This window comes from Myxocyprinus asiaticus, chromosome 4 (genome assembly GCF_019703515.2).
Source record: "Myxocyprinus asiaticus isolate MX2 ecotype Aquarium Trade chromosome 4, UBuf_Myxa_2, whole genome shotgun sequence".
Taxonomy (NCBI): Eukaryota; Metazoa; Chordata; class Actinopteri; order Cypriniformes; family Catostomidae; genus Myxocyprinus; species Myxocyprinus asiaticus.
The window spans coordinates 29106362-29132506 of record NC_059347.1 but is presented as its reverse complement, the minus strand read 5'-3'; the positions used below and the strand labels follow the sequence as shown (position 1 = coordinate 29132506).

At 39.0% G+C, this 26145-nt stretch overlaps 1 protein-coding gene across 6 annotated transcripts in view; it reads right to left on the bottom strand.

Annotated features, from left to right (window-relative positions):
* Positions 1–2918: 2918 nt before the first annotated feature.
* Positions 2919–26145, bottom strand: part of LOC127440150 (ectopic P granules protein 5 homolog) — a 34230-nt gene continuing 11003 nt past the window's right edge. For 4 of the 6 annotated variants that reach the window (XM_051696579.1, XM_051696581.1, XM_051696582.1 and 1 more), the window contains 28 exons: positions 25402–25542; positions 23672–23813; positions 23335–23532; positions 23122–23232; positions 22889–23011; positions 21283–21449; positions 20806–21036; positions 20408–20531; positions 18984–19131; positions 16951–17122; positions 16533–16695; positions 14559–14701; positions 14320–14476; positions 13815–14009; positions 13494–13707; positions 12510–12631; positions 11324–11531; positions 11150–11225; positions 10947–11050; positions 10649–10824; positions 9801–9986; positions 9520–9729; positions 7369–7513; positions 6745–6987; positions 6052–6271; positions 5629–5844; positions 5343–5457; positions 2919–4833 (listed from right to left, as the gene is read on the bottom strand). In XM_051696579.1, the coding sequence (XP_051552539.1) occupies positions 4651–4833; positions 5343–5457; positions 5629–5844; positions 6052–6271; positions 6745–6987; positions 7369–7513; positions 9520–9729; positions 9801–9986; positions 10649–10824; positions 10947–11050; positions 11150–11225; positions 11324–11531; positions 12510–12631; positions 13494–13707; positions 13815–14009; positions 14320–14476; positions 14559–14701; positions 16533–16695; positions 16951–17122; positions 18984–19131; positions 20408–20531; positions 20806–21036; positions 21283–21449; positions 22889–23011; positions 23122–23232; positions 23335–23532; positions 23672–23813; positions 25402–25542 (4633 nt within the window). In that variant the 3' untranslated portion in view covers positions 2919–4650. Of the gene's footprint in view, positions 4834–5342; positions 5458–5628; positions 5845–6051; positions 6272–6744; positions 6988–7368; positions 7531–9519; positions 9730–9800; positions 9987–10648; positions 10825–10946; positions 11051–11149; positions 11226–11323; positions 11532–12509; positions 12632–13493; positions 13708–13814; positions 14010–14319; positions 14477–14558; positions 14702–16532; positions 16696–16950; positions 17123–18983; positions 19132–20407; positions 20532–20805; positions 21037–21282; positions 21450–22888; positions 23012–23121; positions 23233–23334; positions 23533–23671; positions 23814–25401; positions 25543–26145 lie in introns of those variants that run through there. The other 2 variants (XM_051696583.1, XR_007897081.1) reach the window with 2 other exon arrangements.

Genomic DNA, 26145 nt, shown 5'->3' with positions numbered 1-26145 from the left:
TTGTTGGAAATCAGGATTTTGCAAAAGGGACACATTAAGGCACCAACTTTATGATTTCTTTTTCTCTGTATATGGCAACACCTCTAAACTCACCAGGGCGTGATCTGAAACTAAAATGTTTCCAATTGAGCAATCAACAACAGATGAAATGAGGGATTTGGATATCAAAAAAAAAAAAAAAAAAAATCTATTCTAGAATAAATCTTATGGACTGATGGAAAAAATGTATAGTCCCTACCAGATGGGTTCAAGTCTCCAAATATCTGTAAGACCAAGATTTTTACATATCCTGTGAAGTGTCAATGTTGCTCTAGGGGGTTTACACACTTTTGCTTCACTGTGATCAAGGACTGAGTCCATCAAAAGATTAAAGTCTCCTCCCAATATTATATCATGAGGGGTGCCAGCGGTTTGCAGCATCCCTTCAAGATCTATAAAAAAGCCCTAATCATCAGCGTTAGGTGTGTAAATATTAGCCAAAATCAACCTTTGCCCTTGAATTTTAGCTAAAACAATAATGACTCTCCCTAATTTATCTTTAGTCTGTTTGAGACATTTGAATTGTAGATGTTTATTAATCAATATAATGACTCCCTTGCTCTTACTTGAGCCAGCACTAAAAAAAACATGTCCCCCATATCTTCCCAATTTTTTCAGCTTCCTGCGGGGAGAGATGTGTTTCTTGAAGAAATTTTAAGAAAAGTAATAACCTTCCTTCTTTTTATGGGGTGACCCTACCCGTTTACATTCCATGTGGAGAGAGATAGTACACTCATATTAACATTTGACATTTTGATATAGTAGAAAAAATAAATTGTGTGTCAAAAACAAAATTATACAGACCACATTCCCCATTAGTGAAACAATCAAACCCCGAACTTCCCCCCGAATAAAACAAACAGAGAAAAGAAAAACGTGCGCATTAACCCCACGCACGACAGCGCCAACCGGCGTCGATCTCTCTAAACTCAAAAGTTCCATGAACACCCACGAGACCCCACGACAACTTTGCCATCTGATTGCTCAATTTTGCCTCACAAATTTGTGAGGCAAAATTACATAACAGAAAATACTTTGTAAAATAAACCCCAGCCAATAGGAAGAATGAACACAAAGATTGTGTAGACTCATTCACAGAACTGTCTCAAAGGTGTGATCTTCCACAAAACAAATTCCAGCTGATATAAAACCATTCGGATTCCTCGGACAGACAAACGAATATTCAGTGAGCCAGCTGTTATGAGTTCAGCGGATGACGTAATCATTCCAGTGTCCCGTAAAAATAATCAACAAAACAAACTCCAGCCAGCAGGAGGAATAAGCACGAAGAACAAACAGATTAATCCACAGCTGTTCCTAAGGAGTGTTATTCAACAGAACAAAATATCCTCTTTTTAACATTATTTGAGAAGGCTGCAAAGCACAGCTCAAAGACTGGGAGGAAAAAATGTAATTAAAAATTAAGAGCAGATATGTAATTATATGTGGTAGACTGTGGGAGACGTGTCAGAATCCAGCTGGCACAGCATCAGATACAAGCTTCATGAGTTGATGGCACTCGGTCAACTCACCATAATCTGCTATCCATTTGTATAGCTGTGTTACAGCAGTCCTTAGATCAGTCCTCTCTGTGTGTCTCAATAGCTTAAGAATTATTCTATGGAACTTCTTGGTTTGTATCACAGCAATTGTGTGTAAAATATCACCACGATTACTAAAAAAAAAAAAGGTATGCAAATCCCACACTAGGGATGGGCAATATCGAGTAATTTTGTAGTCGAGTACTCTAACTCACACAAATGTTACCAAGAATGGTTTCAAAATATGCTAACTTCAACAGGCTTGAACAATATGCATTAATTCATTTCTCATTACAATTCTCAGTGCATTAATGACTCAGTTGTAACTGCGAAATTTGGTGAGAGATTCAAAGAGAAATGACAGTATAATTCAGCTTTGCCTACGGCAGCCAAATTACGCAAAGGAAAATCAATTTGCAATATTCGAGTAGTATTACAAAAAGTTGATTATCTGGTGCTGAACGAGTACTTGATTAGTTGATTACTTGTGCACATCCCTAACCCAAATATGCACAACTAAAATTATACAGAAGCTAGAAGTGGGTCAGGAGAGTCCAAGTACAAGCCATCAAATGATCCTGTTCCTCAGGCAAGGAGAGGTAGGAGAAGCTCCCAGCAGGAGGCTAGTACTCGAGCTCATGACACCAGTGTTGGAGTGGAGAATGAAGGTGGATCTAGATAAGCAGCTCCACTTTCCTAGAGACATCTGCAACACCTCACTGTGCCCCAACAAGGTGCTGTGGTCTGTGGCTTCGAAAGTGGTCATTTTGATTAAGCTCACAATACCATGGGAAGAAGGCCTAGAAGTAGCCCATGAAAGGAATTAAGGGATGGAGAGGAAAAGTGTATCCAGTGGAGGTGGGAGCCAGGGGTTTCATGGGCAGGTCAACAACATGCCTGCTCAGAGACTTGGGCTTGAGAGGGAGAGGGTTGAAGACCGCCACAAAGGAGATGTCAGAGGAGGCAGAGAAGGCAAGCTTCTGGGTGTGGCTAAGGAGGAGGGACAATGTGTGGGAAGCAAGTAACGCCTAAGGAGAGGGTAGCTGCAGGGGGTGAGAAGGAGACATCCCTGTTCACTTCCCTGCCACTGGGAGGTGTTCCGGGGTAAGGGGCGAAACATCGATGAGTAGTGGTCCCCAGCTGATGAACCTGCAGCTAACCCAGTCGGCACCAGAGGAGATGCGGCAGGCCTAGAGCCAAGCAGGGGAGAGAGCCCCCCCCCCCCCCATTATTATAATCTAAACAATCTTTTATTGTTGTGACATATAGAAACCATTTTAATAAGTAAAAAAAAAAAAAGAAAAAAAAAGGCAAATAAGAACATACACACACCATTCTTTTGATTATAGGTATTATTGATCTTGATAATCATTTACATTTCCAATGTACATGACAGATCATTTGACAGTATTTTATAAGCACATGACAGAAGAGCAATTATGGCACAAGAAGGGAGAAAAAAAAAATACTGAAAACACATAATAAGGCAAGTAATGCTCTATACAACATTAGACTCCCTTTTCCAGTATACATTTCTACAAATTACAAAGTGTCCAGGTTGTTCAATGTTGTGCTCTAAACATTACACTTATGGTCTGCAGCATGACAATAATCATGTCATGCTGAAATATTAGTTGTTTTTGTAATTTCCAATTCTGGTTAATAATCTGTTTGTGGAGGCTGAAATTGTACACTGAAATTGCTGAGATGTTGATTCCTTTGTAAATTCTATGTAAAAAGTTTTGATATTTGTACTGAAGTATTGGAAACCAAATAATGTTTTGATATGAGAAAATGACCCCTGACTGTGTAATAAAAGCATAAAAGGACCACAGAGGGCCCGATGTATTAGTTTAATCAATAAAACTAGAGCCAAATATGGAGATATCAGCATGCTGGAAACAGTACCAATAGAATGAATTTTCTCTCATTCAAATTAATATTCATTATAAAATAATTCTATGCATTTAGTCAAATACAGCAGTGAGCACATTCATTGAAATTCAAATGATTATACAACTTAATATGAGGCAGAAAGGAATGTGTGATGTCATGTGAACATTACTTTGGGGATTTTAGCTGTGTCAATATTTGAAAATTAAATGCACTTATCAGGCAGATCACATGTTGGAGCAGCAACCAGTATTCATCTAGTTTGGACATTATTGGCCAGAAAATTATTTTTTTTCCTGATCACTTCATACAAATAATAAAGACATTAACCAGTAAGAAAGAAACAGAATCATCATCAGATTAAAATATAATGTCTAGCCTTCATTTGTTGATTTGCATGAGCTTGAATGTATTTCAAAAAAATATAGTAATGAGTGAATTTGAAGTGAAATTAAAATAAAATCGAACATTTTGTAAATTCACCAGCATGTGCACAAATGAAATGATTGGAGGGAAAAGTGCTATGAAGTATACTGTAGATATTCTGTGACTACTCCCTGTAAATTCAATGGGTTTTCTAAAATGCCACCAAAATTCCTCCAACAAAGAATATCTAAAACATTCTCAAAAATGCATCATAAAATCCTCAACAATCCAAAATAAATTGTAAATAAATGACTACAATGAGTATACAATATAATGAGACCATAAACTGTGTAAAAAGGCATGATGATCTGCACACGCAAGGATAGTTTTCATAAAACTCTTGTGTGTTTGTCCACCAATTGAATTTAATAAAGAGTTTCAAGTATCCTTTTGAGTGTAGATCATCATGCCTTTTCATAATCTCATTGAGCAAAGCAGATCTACACACCATTTTAGGAAAAGGGCTGAAAGACGAGAGAGCGTGTTAAAATGTTTATTTTGGACCATAAACTGATGAACACCTACGGCAAACAATGATTTAACCTTCCTCTCTACTTTTATTTTCAAGCCTTGGTCAAGACGTCAGTGCTAGAAACTGAAACTGTCTAATGCATTGCATTGATTCTCAACCAAGAGTTCTCCTTCAGGAGATCTGGAGTATGACTTGTTCTCTCCACAGTTTCTTTTGTGGGTTTCACAGAGCTTGATGGCAGGCATAAACACAAACCATGTGCTAAAGTATATACTGTAGCTAACGGATGATGTCCAGATAGTGTAGGTCAGTGTAGAGTGCATTGATTAGCAGGGTTAAAAGACGGTTGCTGTCACACAGACAGTGGCCTGGATACTTGATGAACTGGCGGGCCTGGTTTAGAGACACTTGCAGCTCTGAATACTGCTTATTACTGGGCATCGCCTCTAGCACAGCTAAGGCCTGAAGACAGAAAGTAATCATTAAAAGATGCTCCATCAACACTACAGTACAAGGAATTTCCTTACTTGACAAACAATGAAAAAAATATCATCATCTAATCATCAGCTGACCACTGTTCTGACAATATTCATGTCAAGCTGAATATTGACACATAACATGTCCATGGACTTTTTTTTATAATACTGTTTTGTAGGTTAGAAGAGGGAAAGTGTATATTTTAGGTCCTGTATCTATTTTTTTTTTTTTAAACAATATTTAGTCACCTTTTTGCATTCACTAGTTCATGTTAAATGGTCCTACAGAGTGAAAATGAAGATAGATGGAGTATCTTACACCGTGAGGCATGTCAACTTTCCAAAAGAAATTAGTCACCTACAAATATAACAATGCACTTTTACCAATAAAATTATAACATTTTATAGAAGGCCAGAAATCAACTTGATTCACTCATTTTCACATCTTGCCTATTGATGATATACACATTTATCTCATTCCATGCAAACTCTTACCTGTTGGGCTTTAGCTGAGAGCTGCAGCTCTGTGCCTGCATGAAGACGCAGTTGAGACTCTGAAGGCACCTGGACCAGGAGGAATGCAGACATGCTGCGTGCAACAACCCTAAACCTAAAAACAAAGTTAGAACAGACATTGTGAGATGCACAATCCAGAGAATCCTTAATGTGCAAATGAAGTAAGTAACCATGCTTTATTGACTTATTTATCTAATTATTTTCACTTTCAATCTGGCCACCAAGCCAAAACTGTAGTTTGTTATGAAGTGAATTCTTGTCTCACCTGCTAGAAAGTGGGGATTTCCTCCCAAGGCCAATGGCTCCTAGGATGCCCGAATTCAGTCTTTCTTCACCAAGCTGGGCCAGCCGGTTTTGGAATGCCATTAATGTGAGAATCAGAGTGTCAAGACCGCATGAGTCCTCTTGATCCACCTGGATCTGCAGAAGCTCCAAGACTTTATGCCACCACAAAAACAGCTTTGCCTCATCGGCCGGACCACTGCAAGAACAGACAACACATGTTCATAGGTTATGAACACCCCTATACTAAACAATTAAGGTAGAAATGGATAACTGTATGCTACATTTGCAATCCTAAACTGCCTCCTGAGAGGCTCCTCTGTGAGACCTTCAACATGTGAAAGAACAGCACCAATAGTAGATAGCAGTGCTTAAGTGCATGGGTGTGTGATTAACAATATGTTACCTAGGGAAGACCTGATTGATCCATGAGCTGATAAGCACTAAGGTCTTTTTCTCATTGAGGAGAGTCTGCTCCTGGTTCAGCCTCTGGAGGATGTAGACATACAGGGTGAGATAACTGCCCAGGCTCAGGCACTCCTGGATGAAGTCCTCAACAGTCAGCTCGGGAACCTGCAGAGAGACCAGGATGGGCCCCCAGCCAGAGTACTGATCAGCACAACCACCTGAGAGAGAGACAGATTTTAGTAGATGTGTCTTCCTCAACTCCAGTTAGAATGTTTTCTTAGTTCCATATTAACAACAACTAGAAGGGACATTAAAAGCTGAAGTGTGTATTTTCTGCTTGTTTTCAAACAGTCACTGTTTCAATCAGATTCTAAAAAAATCCCCTCATCTGTTTTGGTCACACAAACAGACAAAGTAAACAAACTGCATATTAAGCTGGGATACGAGAAAGAATTTAAACACTGAAAAAAATTACACACACCAGCTTTAAAATGGTTCTATAGTATACCAGAACTCACAGACTAAACACTAGATATTAAACTGGGATGCAGCATTACTGTTTGCTTTAATGATGCAACCCAATGATTAGAAAATGAATAATTCCTAAAAACAGTTGCACAGGAAGAAGAGTGTTTAACATCTATGGCTATGCAGAACAAGTATGAGTTTTTTTTAGTTTTTTTTTTTTTACCATCAGTGAAGTAAGAGATAATACAGGCCTCAGTGGTGCGTGCCATATGACGCACTGAGGCCAGGCATCTGCACGCAGCAGTAAGCAGGGGGAGAACCAAAAGACCCCGAGCTCGCTTTTCCACCCAGGAATGGAGTTTAGTCCCGAGTCCCTCTGCTGTAGAAATGCCAGCTTCATTCAGAAGAGACAACATCTCAGCAAACAGACTGCACATGGCCATGTGCCTCTGCTGGAGGTCTGTCTCTGAACGGCACAGCATACGGTCATGTTATACTGACATCAGTTCATTCAAAGAGAGATATAAGTGCAGTTTGTTCCAGTTTGCCCTAACTAAATATTTCAAATAAAAAAATGTTTTACAGCTGTAGCTATATGGCTGGCTGTTAATAATGTAGCTTGTCAAAAGGTAAGTTAAAAGCAGTCAGACTTTTTAAAGATATTTGAATAATTGCTAGAAATGCATGTTATCATAGCAAGGTCTGGTCAAATGTGTATGTAGTGGCAGATAAAACACTACGTATTAAACTAAAAAAACAAAAAACCTCACTAATCAACTAGTCAGACAACTAGCTGACCATCATGACCTGTCCCTAATGTGAAATAGCAAGGAACTAGTCTCCTCACCAGAAGGGTTAAAAAGTACAATGTACTCCAGTAATTTCTCCATTTCTGTCTCCAGAGATGCCAGACTGATGTTCCCATTCTGATCTAGAGAGGTCAGGAACTGCACCATGAGGCGTAGGAAGACTTGGCACTTTAAAGTCATGTCCTAACAGTGACAACATACTGTAGTGAAAGATCATGATGCTGTGAAGATGTAATTCAAGTGTTCAAAGTTACATTCATTTAAAGACCCAATGATATCGACTGACAAGCGCAGTTTTCTTTCCTGTACAGATGTATTTCCAATTTAAGTTTGGGTAGCAAATAGCAAAAGACTAATTTTTGTATACTCAGTAGCAGGGAGGATTCCGACTCACAAGCTCTCAATTCAATTTGATTCCGATATCGATTCATATGGGTATATTTCAGTTATAATGTCCATTTTGCTTACATATGAAAGAAATTCTCTCCTAGATAATGCTGTTAATTATACAGGGGACCACCTACCAAAGTACATTATGAAAATATAATTTGTTTTAAATTATATTATATTTGTTTTTCTTAATTTTTGTCTATTTTAAAAATTCAGGTATTCCATCAATAAATATGATATTATATTGCATTTATTATATTTTGTTACATGTTTATTGTTTAATGCATAATTTATACTATTTACAAGTATTTATATTGAATTGTAGAACATATGCTAAAAATTGGCACTGTCTCTTTAAGAAAACCGGCACTCGTCATAAGTGTATATTAAAAAGAGAGGACTAGAATGGCTTCTTTACCTCATCCGTGCTATTTGTGATTAGAATTAAATGTTTATGTTTTGTTGTTTTTTGATCAATAATTGACTGTAAACAACAGGGGAAAAAAATAAAAGAGACATTATTCAATAACAAATGAATGCGTGGAACTGTAATGTGTGTCTTCGGACACACATTACAGGGAACAAGTCAAACCAAATTTTACTCTCAACACACAATGAAAAGATGCTGAAATTTTTAGTCAATATACTAAATTACTAGTTAGTAAAATCTGAACATTTAGCAGCCAATGGCTAATAACTGACATTTTTAGTTGAACAGCGCAAAATTTGGTCTCATATGCGAGTGATTTACTCGCATTCACTAAAAGATTGTTCTTGGGATTTAAAAGAATAGTTCACCCAAAAATGAAAATTCTCTCATCATTTACTCACCCTCATGCCATCTCAGATGTGTATGACTTTCTTTCTTCTGCAGAACACAAATTAAGATTTGCAGAAGACTGTCTCTGCTCTGTAGGTCCATACAATGCAAGTGAATGGTGACCAGAAACTTGAAGCTCCAAAAAGCATATAAAGGCAGCATAAAAGTAATCCATACGACACCAGTGTTTTAATCCATATCATCTGAAGTGATATAGGTGTGGGTGAGAAACAGATCAATATTAAAGTCTTTTTTTTCTCGCTTGAAATTCTTCTCCCTGCCCAGTAGGGGGCGGTATGCATGAAGAATGTGAATCACCAAAAACACAAGAAGAATGTTGAAGTGATCTGTTTCTCACCCACACCTATCATACTGCTTCTGAAGATACTGATTTAACCACCAGAGACTTATGGATTACTTTTATGTTGCCCTTATGTGATTTTTGGAATTTAAAAATGTTGGCACCCATCCACTTGCATTGTATGGACCAAAACAGCAGAGAAATTCTTCTAAAAATCTTCATTTGAGTTAAGCAGATGAAGGAAAGTCATACACATCTGGCATGGCATGAGGGTGAGTAAATGATGAGTATTTTCATTTTTGGGTGAATTATTCCTTTGAGAATACATTTAGAGATTGTTCAAATGAAGATCGCTATGCATCAGAAAATCAATATTTTTATCCAGTACTAGGTAATAGTGGGAGGGACAGTCTCATTCTTGAGAGCATTCGATTGGACAAAAATCTGTGTAGTGCAATATAAGTCATCACAATTTTTGCTGACACTCTAAAAGATAAAGACTGTAAATTGTAAATGTGTATAATTGCTAAAGGTAAACTGTTTCAACTTGTATGAGTACAATCATTTAGATAGCTTAAAAGCTAATAGATAAAATCAGGGAAATCTTATTTTCAATTCATAGGGTCTTTAAAAAGAAAAATGCAAAGAAATGAATTTGACAACTGTGTTTCAACTAACCTTGTGATGCAATGACTGTGTGGGCAGCCCAAATCCAGCAGCCATTCGAAGCAATTTGATGACTTGTTGTGAAGAAGTGTCACCACTGAGAACAAGGGAGGATGGATAATGTGTGCTAACATAACGCGTGACGTTTTGATATGAAGGAAAATCCACTAAATGCCAAGGGAGAGAAGATGACTGTCCAAGTAGATTTAGGACAGGGGACTCCTGCATAAAAGTACACTATTATAGATTAAACTCTATAAATACTATTAAGTATTAGACAGGTGACAACTCACAGGTTTGTTGAGAGGAAAATCTTCTTTGGCTAGAAACACCATCAGATAGAGCAGGGAGACCACCATAGTCTGAGCTGAGGGGCTCGGTTGTGGGCTAAGAGCATCACTCAATGCACTGACCCAGTTCACCTCACACAGCAGCTCTCCCATAAAAAGGAAGCAGCTCTTTGGACTTCCCCTTTCCACCTGAACAGCATGACATGAAATTAAAATGAAATAAATGAATGAAAACCATCAAATGAAGCGATCTGATTCAGACAATACAGTTTACAGACTGATATATCAGCTATCAATATTTATTATTAGGTAAAGGTATTTTAATCTTAAAAGGCTTAAAACCCACCATCATCTCTGCATAATTTGTCAAACTGCCTTGAAAGTAACCAAATGTCTTCTTATATAAATGGTCTAGACCAGGGGTCTCAACTTGGGTCCAATAGCCAGGCGATGTTCTCTATCAGGTGCCAGTCGCACAACTTAGACACATCCAAAACAATTTCTTGACAGATGTGTTTGTTGTCATACAGTATAGCCTAAATCATGCAGTTTCATTTGTGATTTAGGCCTGAAATAAGCCATGCAGAAATACATATAAGGCTACTGTTTATAACGGTATAACATTAAAGGCCAAACCAAAATGCAGAAAGTGAAAACTAACGTGCGGACTGATTCAAGATAAACTATTATTTCTTGTGGAGCCACATGAAATTTGCGTGCTGAATGTGGCCTACAGGTTGGTAGTTTGAGATCCTGCTCTAACCTGTTTTAAATGCTGCACATTCTAGAGAACCAAAATCTAACATGATAAGTCAGGAGTGCAAGTCATGTGAGTTTTTTGAGCCTCTCACATTAAAAAACTGGTTCATTAGCATCTGATCTGGATGCAGGTCCTTCCATGGCAGACGGCTGTACTCAGTGTGGTAGGTGTACAGCAGGTATTCTGGCATCTTGGGAGAAGTACAGGTCTTACAGTAATGCATAAGATGAAGCCACAGAGCTCCTCTTTGTCCTGGCAACAAGTGGTCTGCACCAATAAGAAAATGGATCTAATGTTAATTACCGATGATATGGTTTAAATTTATGATATGGATAGGAACTAAACAGGCAATTCAACAGCTGAATAAAACATTTAATCTTCATGTTCACCTTTGAATTTCTCATGCAATGTCTCTGTCAAGCGTGCATATAAGCTCACTAAGCCTGCTGCAGCTGTGGCATCTGATTCAAGCCATGGAGAACAGCGAGGTTGACTGTGACATACAAGAGAGGCTTGTTATGAGATGTGTTACTCATCAATTATGTCATCATTGTTTTCATAACCCAAATCGCTGAGCAACATCAGAGCATACCTGGTGTTGTCAGTGTCAAGGACTAGAATCCATGGTTCAAAAAGTTTTGCTGTTTTTGCATTTAGGTTCTCAAGAGCTATATTAAATAGAAGAATCACAGATATTACATCTAAGCTGTAATTACACAAATAGCCGTTATGCATAATAGACCTTTATTCTGAAATATATTTGTACCTTTGACCAGTCTTGGACTTCCTACTGGTTCTTTACTACAGTTGTTTAGTTCCAGATCAATGGAATAGGTAATCAAATCTTTCCAAAACAATTTGACTTCCTCAATGTACGGGCCCCATTTTGAAAGGAGACCGAAGCTCCTGAAGTCCCTGTTAGACAGACGAAGCTTCAGGAAGAACTTGGAAAGCCATTCGATTGTCTCATCCACCTAGAAAAAATTAATAATTATAAAATCAAATACAGCTGCAAGCAGCAATGCGGATTCCTCCTCAAAACTGCATATTATTTAAAACTGACATGGTAGAGACATGTACTTCACACATGTACACAACATTTCAAAGCAATTGTAGCAATGGCTGATTTTGTAGCAATACCATTGGACAAGAGTATACTCGCATAATAGTAAAATATTTATAGTGGAAATGCTGAAATAAGCAGAGACCAGTTTATTTGCTTGGGTCAGATTTGTCTCTAATTCCATCATCTTTTCACATATCAAGGTGAAAATTGGCAGAGTAGTACAGAGTCATGTCATCTTGAAGCCTGTTACCTTTGAAAAACCATCCATCAAAATGGCGTTCGATTTATGGACATAGAGATATTGAGAAAATGTGTACATTTACATAAATATGCACCTTTCAGCCATTTTGGATTATATGCCTTTTTGCTAAATATCTAATTGAAAGACAGGTATCCTACACATACATACCGAGTTTCAAGTCAGTTGGAGCTATGGTTCAGGAGGAGTAGATTTTTGTAGGTTTTCCCAAATTTTCACTGTTCAGGAAAATCCATCATGGTGGACTTTATGGGTTCTAGAGGCTTTTTTGTTCCTCATGAGAAATGTGGCATATATACCAGGTTTCAGAAATTTTGGACTTATGGAGTGGAAATGGCATCACTTTGAAAATGGAAAATTGGGGCGTGGCCTGTAGCGCCACCTATAAGCTCACGTGGGCCATTTTCGGTGTGGTAGTTACTTGTGGCCTGTAGTATCAATGTGCCAAATTGAAAAACCTTTCACCGAGGAGATCTTGAGTTATTGGGCAATTTAGAGCTACAGGAATAATAATAAGAAGAATACTAACAAAAACAATAGGTTTCCTCCTACCGGAGGAATCCTAATTATAAGTACCTTCAGACACTAACAGAGCATGTAGAAAAAATTAGGAGCGTGTTGTGTTACCTGCTGAGGGGAGAGGAGGATGGAGCGGGTTTTGGCTGTCTTTATCTTAAGATGAGAAGAGCAGCCCAACACTCGCAGTGAAGCTCTCCAGCAGTCTGGACTGAGAAGCTGCTCAGAAGAGCCTGAAGGAAAGAGAACACAGTCAATGATTCCAAGCACAAATTGTATTTTATTTGATTAAAATTATATAAATACATTTTCACTTGCGCAAACCCTTCATATGTCATTTCTGACATTAACTCGAATGCTTATGAATTATGCACAGAAATGCTAAGCATTCAAAAAGAGCTAAAGAGAGTTACTAGGAAAATCATAAGAAATTCTACTAAAGAAAACCATTGATAATCAAACCTACCAAACAAAAAGTCTGGACTGTTAAAGACATAATCCACTTCACAGTTATAAATGTGATTTAGTGCAAAAATTGACTGATGAAATTCCTGTTCATCATAACACAGTGTGTCAAATCTGATACTAAGCATAAGAACTAAACGTATATTTGCCATTGGCTCAAAATGTATAAATAGTTAGCAACCCAAAATTAACTGCACATGATGATGATTAACTAAAAGGATTAATCAACTTTTTTTTTTTTACTCATAATATCCATTTAAAGCACAATTATTAGTAATTTCCAGCTAAACTTGTCAGAAACATTTGCATGACATATAAGAGGCACTGCACAACAAACACATCAAAGCAAACAGGTCAGGAGAGATGCTGCATGAAGATGGCAGACAAGCTTACAAACAGGACAACAGCCAACTGACTGTAAGATAACAGTCAGTGGCATTACCAGCAATACAACAGTGGCCATGGACAGCAAAGCAAAATTTAGGGTTGCAAGTAAATTAAACAGAACGGAGTATAACTTTTTTAAATAACTGTTTGTCCGAGGATTTAATTTGGATCATTTAAACTTGAAACCATTCAAATCCAAAGAACACGTAAATGAATTTGGCTCAAAGAGAAGGCAAGATGTACTCTGCATGAGTAAACGCAGGAAGTCGCTGTAGTGGTCAGGAAACTGGTAAAGCAGCAGTTCAGTCCAGTGTTTGCAGAAGATGTTGAAGGGCATTAAGACTTCTGGCTCAGGATTCAGTCCACAGGTGCAGAGAGCCTGATGGATGATCGTCATCAGTCGGCTGCGGTCGGGGAACGGAGGCTGTGTCGCTGACATCCACTGTGTCACATCAAACTAGAAACACAGAACAGGTCACTTAAAGTTATAGAATTACACTCTCTTTAAGAGTTTACTCTAAGTTGCAACAGATTTAGCATTATCCAAATCCGAATATGAATTACTTTAGTGAGGAGCATAAATATGACGTCACCGCTGTCTGTGTGGAGGGTGTTGACCACTTCCTCATACAGGGAGACCAGCTCTGCAGGAGAGGCGTTTGGGGTGAAGTAGGGTGACAAGAGGTTACACAGGTGCCTGTTGAGCAGGATGGTCTTAAGCATGTGCTTACATTCTGATTGGACATCCCGGATGAAGACCTAAAGTTCCAGGTACACAAGCATTTTACATTTTAAAGGTCCACACTTTTTTCCTCATTAAAAACTGCAATAAACAGCTTTTATTAGGCTACTGATATGACTTGAGTCTTCATCTCATGTGTGTAGATGATTTTAAACATCTTTTTCAGGAGTACTATAAATAATTTTCATAGGTCTAAAACTTTTTTAGGGAAAAAAATTCTGTGTACACCTTTAAGATTTTAGCTGACAATTAGGGCTAATTCTACATCTAATGTTGTAAATTAACAGTAAAGTTAAGTCCTCCTGAACATAGGGAAGTAAACAATACCTGACCCAGGATCTCAATACAGGAAGTGAAGAACTGGCGAGAAGGTGGATATCTCTGTGTATCGTCAGATACAAACGACACTATCTGATAGAAAGCAGCGATGCCCACCTTCAGTGTACCAGGGGATGCATTTAACTTGTAAGCATTAACCAAGGTCCTGAACAAGAAAATACACATCACGTTTACATTTGGTGATATAAATGGAGAATGCGTAGAGGGTGAGTTAAGTGGGTACTGACGTGATAAAGTTCTCTGTGTGCACAGCTGCCTCAGCCAGACCCTGAGGAGGAGCTTTGATTCCATCAGCCTGCAGCTGTTTAATATCATTCTTCAGACACTGGATCTGATTCTGCACTGGATCCAGTTTGTGCATTCTTGAGTACTGCAAGTAAACACAATGAGAGAAAGAACAAAGCTCTTGAAAACATAGGAGGTTATTTATATACACTGGCAGCCAAAGGTTTGGAATAATGTACAGATTTTGCTCTTATGGAAAGAAATTGGTACTTTTATTCACCAAAGTGGCATTCAGCTGATCACAATGTATAGTCAGGACATTAATAAAGTGAAAATTTACTATTACAATTTAAAAAAAAAAAAAAAAATTTCAGAACTTCTTAAACTCCTTCACGTGCAGCAATGACAGCTCTGCAGATCCTTGGCATTCTAGCTGTCATTTTTCCAGATACTCAGGTGACATTTCACCACACGCTTCCTCTAGCACTTGTCATAGATGTGGCTGTCTTGTCGGGCACTTCTCACACACCTTACAGTCTAGCTAATCCCACAAAATCTCAATGGGGTTAAGATCCATAACATTCTTTTCCAATTATCTGTTGTCCAATATGTGTTTCTTTGCCCACTCTAACGTTTTTCTGTTTCAAAAGTGGCTTTTTCTTTGCAATTCTTCCCATAAGGCCTGCACCCCTGAATCTTCTCTTTACTGTTGTACATGAAACTGGTGTTGAGCGGGTAGAATTCAATGAAGCTGTCAGCTGAGGACATGTGAGGTGTCTATTTCTCAAACTAGAGACTCTGATGTATTTATCCTCTTGTTTAGTTGTACATCTGGCCTTCCACATCTCTTTCTGTCCTTGTTAGAGCCAGTTGTACTTTGTCTTTGAAGACTGTAGTGTACACCTTTGTATGAAATCTTCAGTTTTTTAGCAATTTCAAGCATTGTATAGCCTTCATTCCTCAAAATAATGATTGACTGATGAGTTTCTAGAGAAAGCTGTTTCTTTTTTGCCATTTTTGTCCTAATACTGACCTCAAGACATGCCTATTGCATACTGTGGCAACTCAAAAACAAACACAAATACAATGTTAAGCTTCATTTAACGAACCAAATAGCTTTCAGCAGTGTTTTATATAATGGTAGGTGATTTTCTAGTACCAAATTAGCAATTTAGCATGATTACTCAAGGATAAGGTGTTGGAGTGATGGCTGCTGGAAATGGGGCCTGTCTAGATTTGATCAAAAATGACTTTTTTCAAATAGTGATGGTGAAGTTTTTTACATCATTAATGTCCTGACTATACTTTGTGATCAGCTGAATGCCACTTTGGTGATTTAAAGTACCAATTTCCTTCTGAAACAGCAAAATCTGTACATTATTCCAAACGTTTGGCCGCCAGTGTGTGTGTGTGTATATATATATATATATATATACATATTTTTCATTTTTGGGTGGAATATTCCTATAAGTCTGAATTTATCTTTAAGGAGAGTATAAAGTAGCGGGGGCCTGGGTAACTCAGCGAGTATTGACGCTGACTACCACCCCTGGAGTCGTGAGTTTGAATCCAGGGTGTGCTGAGTGACTCCAGCCAGGTCTTCTAAGCAACCAAATTTGCCCATTCCTAGAGAGGGTAGAGTCACATGGGGTAACCTCTTCGTGGTCACGATTAAGTGGTTCTTGCTCTCAATGGAGCGCGTGGTAAGTTGTGTGTGGATTGCGGAGAGTAGCATGAGCCTCCACATGTGGAGTCTCCGCGGTGTCATGCACAGCGAGCCACGTGATAAGATGCATGGACTGACGGTCTCAGAAGCGGAAGCAACTGAGACTTGTCCTCTGCCACCCAGTTTGAGGTGAGTAACCATGCCACCATGAGGACCTACTAAGTAGTGGAAATTGGGCATTCCAAAAATTGGGGAGAAAAGAAGAAGAAGAGTATAAAGTAGACAGTGAGAAGTGAAGACATGTGTTTACCTTAACAGTGATATGTGCAGGACCCTGACAGGGCTGTCCTCCTTTACCACGGCACTCTAACTGCATTGAGAGCTGGTCTTCTCGGTTTATATAGAGCTGTGGTAACACTTCCAACAGTTCATTGTCTAGAGCGACCTGCTGTGTCTCCCGCACTGTTGCCAACCTAAAGAGAAAACACAGTGGGTGTGATTTATGACCACATTTAGCACATACAGAGCTGAAAAGACAGCGCAACAGCATATTATTGACTAATCTAAGAGGATCCAGTGATTATTTGTGGCACTGGAGTCTTAATTACCATGCATTTAAAACATTAAACAGAACTTATGGATTGTCTCATCAGTGTAGCATACAGTATACTGATCCATTAAGTTCCAACATAATCAAAGTGAGTGGGAGCTCAGGCATTGAGTCTTACTTGGCTTGATGCTGAAGTTTAGCCAGGTCTTCCTGAATTAAGGCAGTGGAAATTTTCTCATCTGACAGGCTCTCAGTGGGAATGTCAGGCACCGGAGCTTTCATTGGCACAAGCAACGGCGCCCCCTGGGGGGTATCATGCTTTCTCAGGTGACTAAGAATACGTTCCCTTGCTGTAAAAGAACAGTTGTGGAATGTTGCAGCCTTATTATACATTAGGCATAAACAGTGAAATCTTCACAAGCTTATGAATCTGTAATGAATTAGCAAACTGTGCCAAACACTTCTTCAACCTGACCTCTAAATATTACTGGGTTTCAGTTTTTAAAATAAAATGTGGTCTTAAAATTGTTGATGCTTATGGACATTAGCAAAATGCATGCTATAATACTACAAACTGATGAAAAGGTTTTTGTGACCTACTCCTAAAAAGAAATTGCAAGGCTTTACAATAAGGTTGTATTCATTAACAGTAGTTAACACAATAGTTAACATGAACTAATAGTTAACAGTATTTTTTAGAGCATTTATTAATGTTCATTTCAAAATTAATGCATTTTTAACATTAAAAATGGTATACACCAATCAGCCACAACATTAAAACCACCTGCCAAATATTGTGTAGGACCCCTCGTGCCATAAAAACAGCGCCAACCCGCATCTCAGAATAGCATTCTGAGATTATATTCTTCTCACCACAATTGTACAGAGCGGTTATCGGAGTTACCGTAGACTTTGTCAGTTCAAACCAGTCTGGCCATTCTCTGTTGACCTCTCTCATCAATAAGGCATTTCCGTCCGCAGAACTGCTGCTCACTGGATGTTTTTTATTTGTGACACCATTCTGAGTAAATTCTAGAGACGTTTGTGTGTGAAAATCCCAGGAGATCAGCAGTTACAGAAATACTCAGACCAGCCCATCTGGCTCTAGAATTTACTCAGAATGGTGCCAAAAACAAAAAGCATCCAGTGAGTGGCAGTTCTGCGGACGGAAATGCCTTATTGATGAGAGAGGTCAACAGAGAATGGCCAGACTGGTTTGAACTGACAAAGTCTACGGTAACTCAGATAACTGCTCTGTACAATTGTGGTGAGAAGAATATAATCTCAGAATGCTATTTTGAGATGCGGGTTGGCGTTGTTTGGGCAGCATGAGGGGGACCTACACAATATTAGGCAGGTAGTTTTAATGTTGTGGCTGATCGGTGTATGTTAACTTATTACATGGCGCTCTGGAATACTCCATTTTGATTGGTCAATGGCGCCATCTAGCGGCCTGATTTCTCAGAGTAATAACCACACACCAGGGGATTAAGATGTTCCAGACCGCTCATCCGGGTATCTGCGAGTCATCTTTCCTGCTTCCCAGATCACTGTGTGATCTCTTCAAGTAAGATAATAAAATAATTTCAACTCAAATCAATGATTCACATGCATTTATTTATTTGGCAAGTAGTCTTGTAATAAGATGAATAATGAGGAGTCAAACTGTCATTTTCACAAATTAACACCAACAGAACTCCAAAATGGAGGTGGAATTCAGATGATTAATTTCTTCTCACATAATTACGTAATTTCAACAGAAATCAATATTTTATGGCCATGAATTTATTTATTTGGTTAGTAACCATGTAATGAGCGGAATAATGTACAGTCAACAAGTTGTTATTGCAAAATAAACCCCTTCAGGGTGATACAAGACCCCTCCACGCTGGGTCCCAATTACCCTGTCGGTGCTTATTTTGCAATAACATCCAGCTGACTGTACATTCTCTTTTTTATAATTCATTAATTATGAACTAACAAGAACTAACAATGAACAACAGCATTTAGATAAATTAACCAAGATTACTGTAAAAAATCCAATGTTTCATTCATTGTTAGTTAAATCTAATGCATAATATCTAATATATTAATGTCATTGAATAGAACCTTCTTGTAAAGTGTTACTGAGAAATCTAACTTTCATATAGTGACCAATCAGAAAATCCAGACATCAAAGTGTCATTGTGAGTGGACAGTGGGGTTCAGTACCAGCCAGAGGGTTGATGAAGTCAGTGAAAATGGAGGAGCTGGTGTTCTGGGAGAGTGTAGGTTCACTCTTGACCTTTGACCACAGACTGAGCACTTCCTGCAGTTCATGCTGGACTCGCTCAATGTCCACATGCTCCATCCACACCTCCTACAAGTAAAATTACACACAGACATGCCTCAGTTCAGATTTCACAATGTTTTTGTCATAAACATCTTCAGTAACACCTAAAAATATTACATGATCAAAAAATAAGCTACAAAGATACTTTACACTACAGTATTTCTATAAAGTATCAACTAATGTGACATTTATCAATAAAATGTTTTGATGCACCTTTCCCTATATTTATACAGGATAAATGTTAAAAGTTCATTTAGCTCTGTCAGTGCTGTGGCGCAGATACTCACAGATGCTCAGGACAGTATAAGACCTCTTCACTCACGGGGACCCAGGTTACTGATCCCGCTCCCCCTTTTTCAACCCTACTTTCCAGTCTACACTCTACTGTCAAATAAATAAAGGCAAAAAGCCCCCCGCCCCCATTCTTTTAGCTCTGAGTTTCACCAAAATATCAAATATAAAATGTGATATACAGTATATACAATGCCTGGTCAAAAGAAAGTTGTCGTTTGGATTTAAATAAGCAGATACTTGTACTGACGCTGACTACCACCCCTGGAACAGCCAGGTCTCCTAAGCATCCAAATTGGCCCGGTTGCTAGGAAGGTTAGAGTCACATGGGGTAACCTCCTCATGGTCACGATTGGGGGCTCATGCTCTCAATGGGGCACGTGGTAAGTTGTGTATGGATTGCGGAGAGTAGCATGAGCCTCCACATGCTGTGAGTCTCCGCGGTGTCATGCACAGGGAGCCATGTGATAAAATGCGCGGATTGACTGTCTCAGAAGCGGAGGCAACTGAGACTTGTCCTCCGCCACCCGGATTGAGGTGAGTAACCACGCCACCACGAGGACCTACTAAGTAGTTGGAATTGGGCATTCCAAATTGGGAGAAAAGGGGATTAAAAAAAAAAAAAAGAAGCAGATACTTAAGAGCCTATGATTGGTTCAATACTGCAGTGATTAATATGTTTCAGCTGGCAACCGTTCTTTTAACCCTAACTGATGCAGTGTGTAGCTTCTTATTTCTTAAACAACCATGTCAGAAGACGCATCCCGTGGTCTTGGAAAAGATTTTACTGTGTTTCAGAAGGGGCAAATTATTGGCTGGATATTGCTGAAATTTCACACATGAATTGGTCACCACAGAGTCCTGACCTTAAACCCATTGAAAGTCTTTGGGATGTGCTGGAAAAGACTTTACGGAGCAGTTCGTAATCAAAACATCCCACTTTATCTTTTAGATGGCACGTACAGTCCTCTTAAAAGTAAAGTTAATAAATAATGTGTTCTGCTGGACTCACCTGTTGACGCTGCATGATTTTGGCTAAGCGATGGGTGTCATACTGCTTTGGCAAAGAGGGCAAGTAAATTTCTTGTTTCTGAAGGTTTTCATCATCCAACCACAAAGCAAATACACTGAAGAGCCTAAACAATGAGGCAATTGTTATATAACAATATATAAAAAGATATATATTTCTATTTGGTTAACATTCTGGCTGAATGAAAAGACTAGAATTTGCTAATTAAATGCAATGTATGGAAACTGGACACAAAAAACGTAAACAGAATAAAGATGTAACTGCAATTTTAATCCAGAATGTTTCCTTTTTATAAGTTCTAGTCAAAAACTCAACTGGACACTTAACTTATAATGTCAACAGAATACTAGACGTTGAGAGAACAAAACTGTGTACATTACCGCACAAGCTCAGTGTGCAGCTCTGGAGAGGTGATGTACTGGGTGATGGACATCCCTGGGGTGAGCAGACCATCACTGGATTCACCAGAGGAACAGGGAACCTTCAGAGCCTTGCTAGCAGCATGGTGGAAATCTGACACCTCAACTAGCCGCTGTCTGAGGCTCTTAAGCAGGGAGAGATGGGCTACACTCTGGAAATAACGCCTGCCAATGCAACCTTTCACCTCTAGCCTGAAATGTACAGATCACAACTTCTATTTTGTAACAAACAACACATCACTGAATTAGCATAGCATGAAGATAAATATAAAGTTCAAGGTCTTTGCTTTAAGGTGATGGCATTAACTCAGGATCCAGATGACTCAAAACCCCAGCAGTAAGATAATAGGTATTGAATTACAAGATTAAACAATAGACAAACAAATACAAATTGCGCCACAGATAACAAAAGCAAAGGATGACTCATGTTTAATGCACCCAAACTCTGGTCCAGGTTGACGGAGGTAAAGTTGTAGGAATTTCTGCCACACCAAAGGCAGGAGCGGGTGATCAGCAGGTGTAGCAAGAGCCTGTTGAGCCCAGCGATAGATCATCAGCCTCTGCAGGGATGGAACCACTTGAAGCTTGAGACGCACCTGGGCTTTCTGACAAGCCGTAAACAAAGAGGATGATGAATAAATATTAAATGTTTAAAGTAAATATTTTGAGCGATTTCAAAGAGGAATCTACAGTAGAAACCTACTGAAAATGTATGAAACCTTTAGAGGGTTCCCACAGTCATTCTTGATTAGTGAACAAGGAATTTAAAACATTTATTTTAATTATATAATTATATATTAGAGCTTGCTGAGGCGGTTGTACTCTATGTCAAGTACCCCGAAATTACTTGTTTAGAAATGTCTCCAATAGCAGCCTCAACAGACAGTGTGAAAGGGATACTTCACCCAAAAACGAAAATTCTGTCATTATTTACTTACCATGTTTCAACCTGTATGACATTCTTTCTTCCGTAAAACACAAGCAGTGCTTCTCAATCTTCTTCGCATTCAATGCTTTTTCTTTGCAGCCTTCAATCACCCACAATCAATTACACGTGTCCCAAAACATGTGGAAAAGTAATCTTTCTGCATGAACTTGTAGAGGATTAGCACAATTTCCACATTTGTCATCTTCGATGCCGCTTGTTTTCTCTTCAAAGTTTTACGTGCAGTGACCACGGAGGTGGAAACCGTTATGACATAGCCATGTGCACTTATTAGAAAGTCTCATTCTAGCACTGAATGCTGAGGAGCCTAGCCTACAGCCTCAGAATTTTAGGGACTGACAGCCTCAGTCACCATTCACTTTTATTGCATTTTTGTTCCACACAATAAAAGTGAATAGTGACTGAAGGTGACATTGTTTGGAACAATATGAGGGTGAGTAAATGATGACAGAATTTTCATTGAAGGGTGAACAATCCCTTGAATTCTCTCATTCCCTGATATTTTCATGGTTTTTTTTTCTCCCCCTTTCTCCCCAATTTGGAATGCCCAATTCCCAAAGTACTCTAAGATCTCATGACTCGCCTCAATCCGGGTGGCGGAGGATGATTCTCAGTTGCCTCCGCATCTGAGGCAGCCAATCCGCACATCTTATCACGTGGCTTGTTGAGCATGTTACCACGGAGACCTAGCACGTGTGGAGGCTCACAATAATATCCACACAGAACTCACCACGCGCCCCACCAATAGCAAGATCCATATTATAGTGACCACGAGGAGGTTAACCCAACGTGACTCCACCCACCCTAGCAACCGGGCCAATTGGTTGCTTACGAAGCCTGACTGGAGTCACTCAGCATGCCCTGAATTCGAACTTGCGAGTGTGGCAGTCAGCATCTTTACTTGCTGAGCTACCCAGGCCCCCCGCTATTTTCATGTTTTTAATAATTGTAAAACCCCTGCAATTGAGAATTGTGTATGAACAGAGATCGACCAGACACAAACATAAGGCTAAAAATGTGCACCTAAAACTCAAAATGTTCTCTTTGATGAGGATTTGACATAATAATTGTACTAGAGGGGTGTATTAGGAGGAGTACCTTCAGAGCCTGATCTGGTGTGTAAACAGGGTTGGAGAGGAGCTCATGCTCCACACAGCGCCTCAGCTGAGAGTCCTCCTCAAACATCGACTCCATGTTTAGAACCAACCAAGCAAACCAAACCTTAAGACAAAATAACAAAAGGGAGAGAGAGCAATGAGTAAGAGAAGATACCAGCTATATAGTCCTAAACTCATTGCTCCTGACTCAGCCTTACTTAAGAGCACACATACCTCCCCTGTGAGAGAACTGCCCTCAATGAAGGATGGAGTGATGTTTCCTGCAACAATCCAGCCCATTAGAGATGAAAGCAAACCTTTGTCTCCATGGTAACCTAAAGCACTCTAGAGAACAAAAAAATTTGAGGGCATTTTTTAGACATGTAATCTGTTTTCATTAAGCCAACTTTTAGAAGGTTATTTATACACGAGATAAGAGTGAATAACCTTGTGTTGTTGGTAGAGAAGCTTCTGAAGACATTCCTCCTGTTGGTGAAGAAATGCAGCACGGCACAGATGGTCCAGAAGGTACAGAACAGCTTTGTCTCGATACCAGAGGTTCTGTTTGGTCAAAACCTGAAGCCAGAATTCAAGAACAGCTACTGCTCCAACACGCCCAGGTCTGGAGCTCTCCAAGATATGAGCCTGAAGGACAATAAGCATTGAGATACATAAAGCAATATGGGCATTTAAAATAATAATAATTATTATTTTTTTTACACAGCGCACACATAGTGACATTAAAAAAACAAAACAAAATGATAAATACATTGCAAGATTCTACCTGGATCACACTGTTTAGGAGTTTGATGTTCTCACATGTAGAGGTGCCGATAAGATGCTGGGTCACCTTCTGTGTGACCTGCTGGGTCACACTCTGAGTCCCACTATCCAGCTGCAGGAAGAGCTGGATACAGCTAAGAAATCTGATTAACATTGGAAGAAGAGATTAATTCAGAGGAGCAGTCATCCTCTAGAGATCCATCAGCAATGTTTAACATCAGTGGTTCTCAACCTTTTTTGATGAACGCCCCCTACTTCCCCTATAATATATTTTACATTTGCCTTTTTGAACATTTTAATTTATTATTTCTTTCTTTTTGTAGTTTTAACAGTGGTATTTGTAACAAGACCATAGTAAGCACATGGAAGCATGGATCTTCTTCACTATCGTGGTTAGATGTAACATGATTTCTATTAAACAAATTATGGCAGTTTTGTAATTACAAACTCTAAACACATTTAAAAACAATAAATACAAAATATAACATTTAGAAGTTGTAATAAAAAATTATTATATTCCCTCACTCCCCTAATGTAGCGTATGACAAATTTAATAGAGCTGAAGTAGTGATATGATAATATGTATTATCAATCTATTTCTGCCTATAGTAGTGTTACTGTAGTAAATTCAAGGGTGGTGATGTAGAATTCTGTGCCGAATTCAAATGGTTTCCGCTTCTCGTGCCTTGCTTCTCATTGATTCTCACAAAGCTGCGAGTTAAGGGGCTCGAGCTTTAAGAGCTTTGAGCTGTATCCATCTACAGAGCCATACAGAAGCATTAGCTGAGGCTGTGCCTCCGCCTGTGTATTTGACGCTGCTAACCAGATACTTCAGATGCGTCGCTAGACTTCAAAATCAGATGAACCACGGTGCAAATACGTACCAACCCGTATAATTGAGAACCAACTGATATACTCCAAGTCTAGATAAACGTTTTAATGCAAAGATGAACTTGACGATAGATTTGATTATTATGACTGATAAACTCCCCCATTTGTAACATAACACCCCCCTCTCTACTAATTTGCACTCAGCGCCCCCTGGCATCCTTTGAACGCCCCCACTGAGAACCCCTGGTTTACATCATGTACAGTAGATATTAATTCATTATTAAACTCAATGGACCCTTTTCACAGACTGTGATGATACATTTCCACCTTAATTTAGCAGTCCTAATCTAGCAAACCTTTCACATTTTCAGTTTTCTTATTATTTAATGAAAATGTATAACATTATTATATACGTTATATTAGCCTGTCATTCATGCCCAAAACATAGTCAACACAGCTGTGATGGGGTTTTGGCAAATTTGGCATCTTTCTCTCTTCTGACTGCCGTAATCCATGGCTCTTTACTGTTTCCTCTTTTGGAAATTCATAGAAACAACAATACAACAGATTATATATAGATGACGGACCGTTGAATTGTTTAAAAATAACGCACACCCAAGGTGGTAATGTGGTCATATATATATATATATATATATATATATAAATATAGTATAACAGTTTTTTTCTTTTGCTGTTGGAGCAAATGGGAAAGAAAAAATAATATTTGCTGTGGACTCCTATGTTCCTTTATCGAAGTTTACCCCACTATAGCTTACTTTCACATTCAAAATCTGGAAATGTGAAAAGGGTCCATAAGGCACCATGAATTCTTAAGTAATGAGAGAGTGAAAAGCTTCTCACAATCTAAGAATACAAGATTAACTAGATAGGATACTTAACTGTTCATTTTTGAGTAGGTAGAACTGGCAGTGGTAGACCAGTGGAAGAATGTTTTCCAGTATGTGCACTACAGCTTTGAGATGATGGGACTGTACCAGTGTCTTCAGCAGAGATATTCCATCACTGCAGAACTTCTCCAAACTGTCAAAACATATACACTGATAATGGTAAACAGTTGTCCATGGTTACAGTACTTCATCTGTTACAATCACATTACAGAACAACAATTTAAAAAGCATAATTTCTGGGGGCCTGGGTAGCTCAGCGAGTATTGACGCTGACTACCACCCCTGGAGTCACGAGTTCAAATCCAGGGTGTGCTGAGTGACTCCAGCAAGGTCTCCTAAGCAACCAAATTGGCACGGTTGCTAGGGAGGGTAGAGTCACATGGGGTAACCTCCTCGTGCGTGGATCACGGAGAGTAGCATGAGCCTCCACATGCGGAGTCTCCGTTGTGTCATGCACAACGAGCCACGTGATAAGATGCGCAGATTGAAGGTCTCAGAAGTGGAGGCAACTGAGACTTGTCCTCCGCCACCCGAATTGAGGTGAGTAACAGCGCCACCACGAGGACCTACTAAGTAGTGGGAATTGGGCATTCGAAATTGGGAGAAATGGGGATAAAATAAGAAAGAAAAAAAAAAGCATAATTTCTGCTGTGCCAAACGGAAATATGATTGTTTCCATCCAAACACTCCTACTGCCATGCTGCCTGCCTCTCATTGTTCAGACAAACATGTATTC